The 14,122-nt window shown below is 41.0% G+C and overlaps 1 protein-coding gene across 3 annotated transcripts in view; it reads left to right on the top strand.

The window, feature by feature from the left end:
- Window positions 1-6,321, top strand: part of LOC139476989 (E3 ubiquitin-protein ligase UBR5-like) — a 53,787-nt gene extending 47,466 nt beyond the window's left edge. For all 3 annotated transcript variants that reach the window (XM_071259561.1, XM_071259553.1, XM_071259544.1), the window contains exons 45-50: window positions 445-575; window positions 899-1,123; window positions 1,579-1,807; window positions 2,485-2,610; window positions 3,191-3,335; window positions 3,794-6,321. In XM_071259561.1, the coding sequence (XP_071115662.1) occupies window positions 445-575; window positions 899-1,123; window positions 1,579-1,807; window positions 2,485-2,610; window positions 3,191-3,335; window positions 3,794-4,092 (1,155 nt within the window). In that variant the 3' untranslated portion in view covers window positions 4,093-6,321. The remainder of the gene's footprint in view (window positions 1-444; window positions 576-898; window positions 1,124-1,578; window positions 1,808-2,484; window positions 2,611-3,190; window positions 3,336-3,793) is intronic.
- Window positions 6,322-14,122: the final 7,801 nt, after the last annotated feature.

Here is a 14,122-nt window from a genome sequence, read left to right as displayed (position 1 = left end):
TAGGCACTTCTAATGGTGAGCAGGGGCACAGAGGGGAGGGGGTCATCTGCAGCAGCTCAATTCACTTTGGAGTGTTACAGTGCACACCTGAAAATCACTTTTTTAGTATATAGTTCAGAGGGTTACAAAAGTGTTGTTCCACAAAGCAAGCTTAGGGCTTCACTTGTCATAAGTCCTATCCTATGGTTGATTATCATAGTGTTCATTTTCACTTGGTTAGACTCCAATATAGATTCCAGGCAGAGTATGTCACCTGCACTGCCAAAAGTGTGATGGGTTGCCAGATTGGTGGAGTCTTAAAACTTTTTGGGAACCTATTTGATCATTCACTATAAATTCATTGATGTATTAATCGTTGAAAAGAATGTGGACTGTGTCAATCTAACAATAGTAACTATGGAGAGCCTAAATAAGCAGTGAATATGATGACATTCTTCCCTGCAGTCACTGGCTGCCAAGATCACTGGCATGTTGCTGGAGCTGTCCCCAGCACAGCTGTTGCTGCTGTTGGCGTCGGAGGAGTCCCTGCGGCAACGTGTTGACGAAGCTGTCGACATCATAATGTCACATGGCAGGTGAGTCACTGTGCTTTAACAGGATTAAAATGGAAAGTTGAAACTATCAGAATCTGAATCTAGTCTATGGCTTTAGCCCCTAGTCCAAAGCCGGACAGCATTTGTTACTCATAAAAAACAATGTTAATTGACTGATTAAGGAGTGTTTGCGGGTAGAGTCACCATCTCACCATGGTCCATCTCCATTCCAGACCTAGTTGTCGTAATGATATTATGTGAAATTGAGACATTGCCTCAGTGTCGTTGGGTAATTGTGAATATACTAAAGTGTTCCATGGTTGTGCTTGTATCCAGTGATGTTAGTATGAGTTTGGGGTGCACAGGGAGATGAGTGCTGAGACGCTGCTGGACCTGGACATCTTCAACTTGTCCTCTGACAAGGCAAAGAAAGGAGGAAGTGGATCAGACCGCCGGAGTGATGGAGAGGAAGAGGAAGACTTGGAGGATAATGCGCCGTTGCTATGGCAACCTGGAAAACATGGCTATTATTCACCTCGACCTGGAAAGAACACTCCAGAGAGGCTGAATGCATTTAGGAATATTGGCAGGCAAGTGGACCTTCATTACTTCATGCATCATTCTGGTGCAGTTATCTGGAAGTCAGAGTTGCATCCCTTAGATGTGCCAGGATATGCTGGTATTTTGTTTGAATCCAAGATTATCCCTGAAAATGTTCTTTGATATGTCAGGACCATACCCATGCTGATGGTTTCACCAAATGGTAATCTTCTGCAAACAGGCACCTCTAAAGGCTTCCTTCCCTTATTAAGCTGACACATCTTGATATGGTTGAAATACTGTTCAAGGTGGGGTAAGCCCATTTTGAAACATTTTGGTAGCATCAATGTTTGGAATTCTTTTCATAATTCTCAGTCATAATCTCTATGAACAAACTTGTATGTTGCTTGAGAAAGAACACTATGTAAATAAGAAAATTCTTAGTCATCTAAAAAGATATTGTAAAGTCACTGTATATTTTCAATTTGATCACTTTTTGTTACAGAGTCATCGGTCTGTGCCTGCTACAGAATGAGATCTGCCCCATATTTTTCAATCGCCATGTCCTTAAGTATGTGCTAGGCAGGAAGATTGGCTGGCATGACCTGGCCTTCTTTGACCCTGAGATCTACGAGAGCCTGCGTACACTGCTGGAAGATTCAGAAACCAAGGATGCCTCGCTCATGTTCACAACTCTTGACCTGAACTTCTGTGTGGAGCTCTGTGCTGAAGAGGTAAGAGTTATTTGTATCTAACATTTTGGAAACTTTACAGGGTGTAGGATACTTGTAGTAAGATACTGCTTTTAGGTGTGTTAAGTCCCTGACAGGATGTGCCAGTCTGTCACTTCTATGGCCCTGACCTTCATTCAAAGTCTTCAACAATTACAACCTACCTCACTTTGGGTGGACTGCCTAAAATGATTGAAATATTGTCGGAAGAGGCAGACCATATTTTGTCGTGTATAAGGCAATTTTTTCGTTCATAGAATTGGAGGGATTTTAAGGGGGGTCGCCCACTACACAGGGTAGAAGAGTTTGGGTTGATGTTTTCCCACACTACAAAGACATTACCATAAGCACACGACACCGAAAATACCATGTCAACAAACCCATACTGAAGTACGCAAATTAATCGTGTAATTACACTGTGGTTATAAAAAGTGCTCATTGTATATCTGGAATGAATTTATTCAAAATTTCATTCAATATTGTTCACATTAATTTCTGGGAAATTGTGTATGAAGTGATAAGTGGATTATTTAGAGACCAGTGTCAGAAAGCTGGAATATTGCCGAATGCGGCGTTAAACAACAAACAAACGTGTTATTTCACTCCTAGCTGTTATAGAATCTATAATCCAATCTAAGAAAATGCAAGAGAAAACCCTAACATGATTCTGTTGTGATCAGGGCGGGGAACAACTGGAGTTGATATCAGGAGGTGCTGACATTGAAGTAAACGCACAGAATGTCCATGACTATGTTCGCAAGTATGCCGAGTATAGAATGGTCAAAGTTGCCGAGAAAAGTCTTCGGGTGAGTAGTACAGAAAGTAGTAGATGCCATTTGCCTTCCTCTGGAAGTGTATATATAGAATGTTGATCTTGAAATTTTATTTCTTTGAACTGTACACTGAAGATTCTTTATAGTGGTGAATTTTACAGACTGATTTGAGGCTAAGATATATGTTTATCCCCCTGCTGATGTAGTGATAAGCATAGAAATTACTCTTGTTTTTCTCCCTGAACGGAAGGTTTTCAATGTCAATGAACCAAAAGTGGCATATAAGTAGCCAAAGTTTATTTTCGAACTACACCAGACTGGGGGGATATGTCATCTCCTGATGACTCTTGTTCTTTGTTTTCTTTCTTTGAAAGACAATGAGTAATATATAGCATAACCTACACTAAACTCAGAATTACAGATTATCTGTTGCTTGTGGATGAGTGCTGTCCCTCACCAAACCTAAGGGTCAAACATTCCTTCACTCTGTACAGGTAATCATTAATTCCTTGTAGCTGCGTGGTTCTTGTCTAGTTAATTCATCATACCAGGTAGTAGGCATTGCTACCGTTAGATGCCTGAGTGACTAAACTGTACATTGTATGTTTCCTAGCACATCAAAGCAGGCGTGTTTGATGTGATACCACAGAACTCACTGGAAGGTCTAACTTCGGAAGACCTACGGCTGCTCCTCAATGGTGTTGGTGATATCGATGTACAAACTCTCATCGGATACACCAGCTTTAACGATGAGAGTGGTGAGTTACTTCACTTTAACAAAGGAAGAATGGATGTGAACTTGTAGAATTGTGCACAGTTACGGGTTAGAACTTAACACTAGCACACTACCCCAGGGCTAGTACAAATTACTGTAGGTAAAAAACATTGTTTTAACATTACAAGGACATTACCCGGACTAGTAAAGCTTTTGAGTTTATTTCAAATCCTGGCACTGCTCAGAAAAATATATTGTGTCGGAAGTTGTGAATTCATAACAATTTCTATATGGATTCTGGGGTTAGAATAGGTCCCTAGCAACCTATGCAGGTTATAAGAGGCAACTAAATGGATCAAGTGGTCAGACTTGGTGGATTTGTTGATTGTGTGTCATTGTACCCCGATGATGTTGCTTATATCATTATCAATCTTGCATGTGAAATGAAACATGAAGGTAAACAATAGATGAAGGCAAACTAACAGTATCCATCCTGTTTAGGTGAAAGTGCTGAACGGGTCCAGCGTTTCAAGAGGTGGTTGTGGTCAGTGGTGGAGAAGATGACCAACCAAGAGCGGCAGGACCTGGTCTACTTCTGGACATCCAGCCCTGCCCTGCCGGCCAGTGAGGAGGGCTTCCAGCCCATGCCCAGCATCACCATCCGACCTGCTGATGATGACCATCTCCCAACAGCCAACACCTGCATCTCCCGGCTATATATCCCCCTCTACTCAACCAAAGTCATTCTCAGAGCCAAGCTCCTGATGGCCATCAAGACAAAAGCATTTGGGTTCGTCTGATCATTGGATCTAAGTGTATTAGCAACAAGATTGTGCAAGTGGCTTCAAAACCTGTATTAAAAAGGCTGGAAGCACACATGTCAAATGCTGTCATGGAATTTGGATGGCTCCAGGGGAGGAGAGGATGGTAAAGGGAGGTAACCTTGTGTTGCAAACATGGATGATTTTGTGACCTAGATCACATGGTTCAAGGTCATTGCAAGGTGAACTCTGTGAATTTGTGCCAATATTAATTTTCTTGACAGACTGAACTGGTTTGCCATGTTTGAAGTCATGGATAGTCATGGAACAAACTCTTGATCAATCTGGTGAGACCAAACTTTATCATATTTATAATGTCTATGTCTAACAAGGGCAATACAATAATTGGGAAGTGCCTGAACGAAGTTCCCTGCATTAATGACTGGGAGGCTGGAGGAAACAACTGCTTCTTCATGAATAGATCCAGATACGTCAACCACGCTGATATGTCTGACTATCAAGGATGCACGCCGAAGCCCTACAACTACCAACTTCAACAAAAAACAGAAGTGCAGCTGATTTAGCTCAAGGACTGTCTAATATTGGCTTTATCACTTTTGTACTAAGTGCAAAGAGGCATATAATTATCAGTGTTGTGTCTTACATGTATATTGTTCAATCTCTTTTCCCCAAATTGCTAATTCACATGGATCTGAAGAGCCATTTGTGTTGGTGTTTGTGGCTTTGCAAAGATGCCTATATGCACAGTGTGTTTCAGTTGTCCTGCAGCCCAAATGATATGAGACCCTTGACAACAGTGTTGAGCCAGGGTTGTAGCAGGGTGTTCAAGATCAAGCAATACCGTCACTGTAAAGAACGAAGGGGATATTCAGTACCATAATGAATTCTTTGCATTTAATGATGTTTTCAGTGTTCTGATTGTATACAGTTTTATAACAAAAGTCAAAGGGCTTGTGAGTGTATTTGTGTGATGTGTGTATGGTAGAATGAGGACGTTGATTCCTGTGAATGAAGCACTAATCAAGGTGTATGTTTATACAAAGATCGTCTTTCAGAAATCTAATTTCTTTTTTGATGTAAAATATCATTCCCATGTGATGTGAGAGCATTTCAGCCAATGTCTGAAGGTTTTTATGGAGATCATGTGAAGTGAACATTTCTTGTTATGAGAAACCTGCTCTTGGAACAGCAGCATTTGTAGATGAATACCAAAAGAAATGATGTGCTTTTAGCATCTGTACTCTTATGATATGCCCTCCCTGGAACATGGTCATCAGACCATGCAGATGTACCTTAGATATATGTAAAGAGAGGCTGCCAACATATATCTGTGAAAGCTAGTGTTGTGAATGTTGATTTATTGACGGTGCTACCAGCTTGCTATGGGATCTCTCTATGTGATTTGCCAGGACATGCATGGAACTGTGCTACATTGGTAAGGGAAGAACCCTGCTGTACTGGCATTGGTGCTTGTTCTGGTACTTGGAGTACTTCATGTACACCCCTGGGACGACTCTCACAATGCCAGTGTTCAAAGCTTAGAATAATCCCTCCTTTATCTGTGTAGCAGGCATTGGGTGGCTAGAGTATATGGCCCAAGGATGCTCATTAAGAGAGACACTGCTGCAGTGACCAGACTGGTTAGTGTGTCATTGAATAGATGTGATTCATGCTCACACTATCAACCACTGGTTTGGCCCAAACTCACTTTGCAGGCCACTGTGATATAGCTATGGCAAACTGATCATTCATTTGCTCCTTGACAACATTTCTGCCTATACTAATGATGTATCATATCAGAATACAATTGTTTATTTACTTAAGGTAAAGACTACTAATTATTTAGAGCAGAAGAGACCTGGAAGTGTGTTTATCAGATTAGCTAAATGATGGTCATAAGATGTGTTTCAGCATCATGCTGGTGTGAAGTTTCTCTTCCTCAAGATGGTTTGCTGAGCTGTGTGTATGTGGAGGAATGTATGTCAGTGGGAGTGTGCTGCTGTTGACGCTGATGTGAGATGGTACACAGTTGCATCCTACCAGCCTGTTGTTGTGCCTGTAGCAGGGGAAAGAGGGAACAAGCGCAGTGTTGTAAATTGTCATGGTTGGAATTTGTTTGTATGTATGTTTATTTTCAAAGATGTCTGGCAAAAGAGATGTTTCAGACAAGTGACGAGTTTTATGACAAAACCAATGCATTTACTGTTAGACATGCATTACCAAACAATAATTTGTATGATAAATAAATGTATAAAACAATGACTCTTTGTTGGAGTTCTAATGTTGTTGATTAAGTACATATGTTTGTCAGTTTAAGTTGATTCCAAGTAATGGTATAAACAAACAACATTACAATTTTATATGTAATATCTGTATAATGCAGTAAGGGGCAGTGGGGTAGCCTAGTGGATAAAGCGTTCGCGCATCACGCACATCACCCGGGTTTGATTCCCCACATGGGTACAATGTGTGAAGCTCATTTCTGGAGTCCCCTGCCTTGATATTACTGGAATGTTGCTAAAAGCGGCGTAAAACCATACTCACTCACTATGATGCAATAAAGATTAACACAGACTTGCTTCTATCATCCCCACAAAGTTATTACATGATAATTTAGTAGATATTTATTTAACCAGACTAAAGAATTGCCAAAAAGAATATATTGTCCACTTGATCAAGTAAGGAAAAAAATAAACACTTTTAGTTCATACATATCATCACATTAATATATTGACTCTCAGGTAGGCTTATTTTCACACTATTGACCAGATCACCATCAGCGCCCTCCAATATTCAATTGTTTTAATAGTTCTAGGCTTTCTTCAACTATATGGGAGCATGTCTTCATGTTCCATGTGGAAGACGCTAAAATCCACCCCACTCTGCAGCCATGATGGGATCATAGATCTTGTTCATAGATATTATCCAGTGACACCTGAATGGGGAAGGTCAGAATGCAACTGCTACAACTTTTTTGGAAAAGTACACTCATTGTTTGAGACTGTAGGTGTGTTACTGAAGTCACCCTTGTTATCCTACTGGGAACATGGGGTAGAACAGGTCTTCACCAATCCATGCCTACCGTAAAAAGCAACTATAAGACATGACTAACAGGATCGGGTGGTCAGGCTCTTTGACTTGATTGATGCATGTCATTGTATCCCAATTGTGTGGATCAATGCTCATGATGTCAATCACTGGATTGTCTGGTCCAGACTTGATTATTTACAGACCGCCATCATATTGCTGGAGGGGCGGTCGGGTAGCCTGGTGGTTAAAGCGTTCGCTCGTCACGCCTAAGACCCGGGTTCGATTCCCGACATGGGTACAATGTGTGAAGCCCATTTCTGGTGTCCCCCGCCGTGATGTTGCTGGAACATTGCTAAAAGCGGCGTAAAACCATACTCACTCACTCACTCACTCATATTGCTGGAATATTGCTGAATGCGGCGTTAAACAACAAACAAACAAACAAACAAACTGGAAACACGTTTCCACTGTAAGACCTGCAGTGAACAGTCACTTCTCATCACCACTCAGCATAAAGTATTCACTTGTTATTATCACTAGGTTGTGTCTACATGAACTGACTATATGATTTCATGTACAGGTATATCAGTATGCAAAGCGTCGTTTGCTTCATAGTGTCCTGGTGGTAGTGTAAATTAAGCATGTAGCAAAAGCTTCCGCACAACTAATCGTTACAACAGTAATCAATGATTTTAACTCATCGACAGTGATGTATCAGTTTCCGATCAATTACAACCAATTCTCATTGACACTTACACTATTCAACCAGAATGATATAGTGGACATAATGAAAGATTTTCACAATAATGAAAAGACGGGACCCAAATGCTGAAGACTAGGGTCTTGGCAGGACAGCCTTCATTGAGAACGTGTGTTCTGGTTCACTGGCCACTATGTTAAGAATTTCAGATAATAATCTCTTTCATCACCAACAGGGAAGCATTAATTACGGGCATCATAGATCTTGAAGAGTGTGTCATTGATGGCTATACAGTTTAATAACTTGTGTCATTGATTGCTATACAGTTTAATAACTTGTGTCATTGATGGCTATACAGTTTAATAACTTGTGTCATTGATGGCAATACAATTTAATCATTTATGTGTATCATTGATGGCTATATGATTTAATCATTTATGTGTGTCATTGATGGTTATACGATTTAATCATTTAAGTTGTGTTGAAATGATACCTGTATTAGACTTTATACATCTGGGGAAAAGGGCCATCATTTTTCAGCGATACAATATTTAAGCGTTTTTCATATTTGAAACCTCGACCATCTGTTCCATTGTACAACAATACGAGGCACTTACACTTTTTTACTTTGCCCTGTTTTGTGTACTTTAAGTGTATCATATTGTACTTCGATAGAAACCTTATTCATAGATCTTCAAATAGGTATGTTTGTTTCCATGAATTTATTTCAATCGTCAGCATTTTGGCACACAAAAACATGAATATTTCTATTCGTTATTAAACACACACACATATATAAAAAATTCTAATCTTATAGCCCTGCTTCAAAATACACATGAAATATGTTAAGCAGCTGTGTCTGTTATATAACCAAACATTATGTCTAATATCATGGATAGCACACATCTGGTATCACATATAACCCATGTCCAATATCATGGATAGCACACATCTGGTATCACAAATAACCCATGTCCAATATCATGGATAGCACACATCCGGTATCACAAATAACCCATGTCCAATATCATGGATAGCACACATCCGGTGTCACAAATAACCAATGTCCAATATCATGGATAGCACACATCCGGTATCACTGGTAACCCATGTCCAATATCATGGATAGCACACATCCGGTTTCACTGGTAACCCATGTTTAATATCATGGATAGCACACATCTGGTATCACATGTAACCAATGTCCAATATCATGGATAGCACACATCCGTTATCACTGGTAACCCATGTCTAATATCATGGATAGCACACATCCTGTACTGCAAATCACATATGTCCAGTATCATGGATAGCACATCCGGTATCACAGGTAACCCATGTCTAATATCATGGATCACACACATCCGGTATCACAAATAACCCATGTCCAATATCATGGATAGCACACATCCGGTATCACAAATAACCCATGTCCAATATCATGGATAGCACACATCCGGTGTCACAAATAACCAATGTCCAATATCATGGATCACACACATCCGGTATCACAAATAACCCATGTCCAATATCATGGATAGCACACATCCGGTGTCACAAATAACCAATGTCCAATATCATGGATCACACACATCCGGTATCACAAATAACCCATGTCCAATATCATGGATAGCACACATCCGGTATCACAAATAACCCATGTCCAATATCATGGATAGCACACATCCGGTGTCACAAATAACCAATGTCCAATATCATGAATAGCACACATCCGGTATCACTGGTAACCCATGTCCAATATCATGGATAGCACATATCCGGTATCACTGGTAACCCATGTCCAATATCATGGATAACACATCCTGTATTGCAAATCAACCATGTCCAATGTCATGGATAACATGTCCAGTATCATGGATAGCACACATCCGGTTTCACTGGTAACCCATGTTTAATATCATGGATAGCACACATCTGGTATCACATGTAACCAATGTCCAATATCATGGATAGCACACATCCGTTATCACTGGTAACCCATGTCTAATATCATGGATAGCACACATCCTGTACTGCAAATCACATATGTCCAGTATCATGGATAGCACATCCGGTATCACAGGTAACCCATGTCCAATATCATGGATCACACACATCCGGTATCACAAATAATCCATGTCCAATATCATGGATAACACACATCCGGTATCACAAATAACCCATGTCCAATATCATGGATCACACACATCCGGTATCACAAATAATCCATGTCCAATATCATGGATAACACACATCCGGTATCACAAATAACCCATGTCCAATATCATGGATAACACACATCCGGTATCACAAATAACCCATGTCCAATATCATGGATAGCACACATCCGTTATCACTGGTAACCAATGTCCAATATCATGGATAGCACACATCCGGTGTCATGCATGGATAGCACACATCCGGTTTCACTGGTAACCCATGTTTAATATCATGGATAGCACACATCTGGTATCACATGTAACCAATGTCCAATATCATGGATAGCACACATCCGGTATCACAAATAACCCATGTCCAATATCATGGATAACACACATCCGGTATCACAAATAACCCATGTCCAATATCATGGATAGCACACATCCGTTATCACTGGTAACCAATGTCCAATATCATGGATAGCACACATCCGGTGTCATGCATGGATAGCACACATCCGGTTTCACTGGTAACCCATGTTTAATATCATGGATAGCACACATCTGGTATCACATGTAACCAATGTCCAATATCATGGATAGCACACATCCGTTATCACTGGTAACCCATGTCTAATATCATGGATAGCACACATCCTGTACTGCAAATCACATATGTCCAGTATCATGGATAGCACATCCGGTATCACAGGTAACCCATGTCCAATATCATGGATCACACACATCCGGTATCACAAATAACCCATGTCCAATATCATGGATAGCACACATCCGGTATCACAAATAACCCATGTCCAATATCATGGATAGCACACATCCGGTGTCACAAATAACCAATGTCCAATATCATGGATCACACACATCCGGTATCACAAATAACCCATGTCCAATATCATGGATAGCACACATCCGGTGTCACAAATAACCAATGTCCAATATCATGGATCACACACATCCGGTATCACAAATAACCCATGTCCAATATCATGGATAGCACACATCCGGTATCACAAATAACCCATGTCCAATATCATGGATAGCACACATCCGGTGTCACAAATAACCAATGTCCAATATCATGAATAGCACACATCCGGTATCACTGGTAACCCATGTCCAATATCATGGATAGCACACATCCGGTATCACTGGTAACCCATGTTTAATATCATGGATAGCACACATCTGGTATCACATGTAACCAATGTCCAATATCATGGATAGCACACATCCGTTATCACTGGTAACCCATGTCTAATATCATGGATAGCACACATCCTGTACTGCAAATCACATATGTCCAGTATCATGGATAGCACATCCGGTATCACAGGTAACCCATGTCCAATATCATGGATCACACACATCCGGTATCACAAATAATCCATGTCCAATATCATGGATAACACACATCCGGTATCACAAATAACCCATGTCCAATATCATGGATCACACACATCCGGTATCACAAATAATCCATGTCCAATATCATGGATAACACACATCCGGTATCACAAATAACCCATGTCCAATATCATGGATAACACACATCCGGTATCACAAATAACCCATGTCCAATATCATGGATAGCACACATCCGTTATCACTGGTAACCAATGTCCAATATCATGGATAGCACACATCCGGTGTCATGCATGGATAGCACACATCCGGTATCACTGGTAACCCATGTCCATTATCATGGATGATACACATCCGGTATTACAGGTAACCCACGTCCAATATCATGGATAGCACATCCTGTATCGCAAATCAACCATGTCCAATGTCATGGATAACACGTCCAATATCATAGATAACACTCATCCAGTATCACAGGTAATCCATGTCCAATATCATGGATAACACACATCCAGTATTACAGGTATCCCATGTCCAATATCATGGATAACACACAAGCCCTTATCACAAATAACCCATGTCCAATATCATGGATAACACACATCCGGTATCACTGGTAAACCATGTCCAATGTCATGGGTAACACACATCCGATATCACAGGTAGCCCACGTCCAAAATCATGGATAACATACATCCGATATCACAGGTAGCAGACGTCCAATATCATGGAAAACACACATCCGGTATCACAAATAACCCATGTCCAGTATCATGGATAACACATCCGGTATCACAGGTAGCCCATGTCCAATATCATGGATAACACACATCCGATATCACAGGTAGCCCACGTCCAATATCAGGGATAACACATCCGATATCAGGGGTAACCCAGGTCCAATATCAATAAATGCGATGAAACGGTTTTGGTTGTGAACACATTCATTGGAGTCTATGCTTTCGTTAAACTTCAGGCGAAGTGCTCAATGTCACTGAAAACCACAATGACTGTTTTCAATATACATTACATATACGCACATGCTCTATAACATGATTCGGATAGGGAAGGAAGTACTTCTATGTTGGGACATCATCAGCTACCTGTTCATTGATCGCATCTTAGAACCAGTTAGCTGCATTCCAAAACATTGAGAGCTCCAGGATGTTGACTGCCTCCTCTCAGCTCAGTTCCCCCTCCCCAACCCCATCGCTTGGTTACTGGTTCAGATCTCCCCCTTCCCCATCTCCTCATTCAGCTTCCTGTTCTTCCATTTCTCCAAACATTCCTGAGCCGTAGGTGTCTTGGATGATGCTGTCATCAGATTGGTCGATTCTAATTTCCTTGGAGACGTGCTGATGTGTCGTCTGCGCTGAACGTTGTTCGCCAATTGGAGTTGTTGGTCATCAACCTCCTCAACAGCCCCAAAGAGAGTTACCTTCTCGTATTCCAGAGGTGGTCTGACGGTTCGTCTTCCTTTGGCAGCCTTTGGACGCACCCTTTTGTCCGGATTGCCGGGGTCAGGAGAGTAACTCCTGGTTTCCATGGTGTCCTCGTGCTGCACGAGCCACTGAGCGACCGTCGACACTGGAAGGTCATACTGAGCTATCGGACTTGAACATTCATCAACGTCATCGCATTGCCCAGAGCGGTGGATGCTATGGATAGATCCTATCTCGCCTGTAAGAAGACATAGATTCAGATATATATGTTGATCAGCGTTACGCTTGGGTATAATTTGTTACGGGTACGACTATAGTGGTTGTGTTGGTATAGTTGTAATTAACTGTTCTACTAAGTCCTGTCACAGTGAAGATAGGCAATAGACTGAAATTCTGTTTATATTCAATCCGAAGGTGTATCACACCTCAATAGCATGTTCTGATAAATGTACATTTATTCTGTCACTTTCGTTTAAAATGCGACCGCCTCCGTGGTCTTGTGGTAGAGCGTCCGCCCGGAGAGCGGAAGGTCCGGGCTTCGATACCCGGCCGCGTCATACCAAAAGACGTTGAAAAATGGTACTTGTTGTTACCCTGTCTGGCGCTCGGCATTAAGGGGCTAAAACAAGGACTGGTCGGCTCGGAGTCAGTATACTGTGTCTGAGTGGGATATCCATGTTAAACTGCGGCATGGTATCTCAGTGAGCTAGCACTATAAATCGGCATTAGTCCGGACTAGTACAAGCAGCCACACAAACACACACACGTACATGCACGTCGCTATATAAGTGCAACCTTGGACGCGACGTTTAACCCCATTTCACCTCACCTCACCTCACCTCGTTTAAAATTCTGGAGCTGAGACACGTATAACAATCAAATTGGCAGGTCCCGCACACCAACACTTGTCTCGTTTTGTAACATGTGTAAATATTAAGTCTTAGAATGATATTTAGAAGTCATACACACCAGGAAGAGAATTTATGGATGTCAGCTTGAGGAACACAACGTTTCGGAGTATATACAGACACCTTCATCTGGTGAATTGATGAAGGACTACGTATACTACTCAAAAGAAGTTAAAGAACGCCCAGTTCTTTCATATTACTATAGTAAATCTCACATGCCAAGACAAATTAACTATAGTTATATGAAAGAATCAGGTGTTCTTTAACTTCTTTTGAGTAGTATATATACTCCGAAATTTGTGTTCCTCATAACAAAGAAGTTGACGTACATAAATAATCTTCCTTAAATGTAACTATTGACAAATATAATTTACATATCTGACAGTAAAAGAACAGGCATCTAAAGGTAAATTACGTATAATATGT

Source organism: Haliotis cracherodii, unplaced genomic scaffold (assembly GCF_022045235.1).
Source record: "Haliotis cracherodii isolate W230 unplaced genomic scaffold, xgHalCrac1.p SCAF_1, whole genome shotgun sequence".
Lineage (NCBI taxonomy): Eukaryota > Metazoa > Mollusca > Gastropoda > Lepetellida > Haliotidae > Haliotis > Haliotis cracherodii.
Note: the sequence above shows the minus strand (reverse complement) of the source record. Positions and strands in the feature narration are given on the sequence as shown.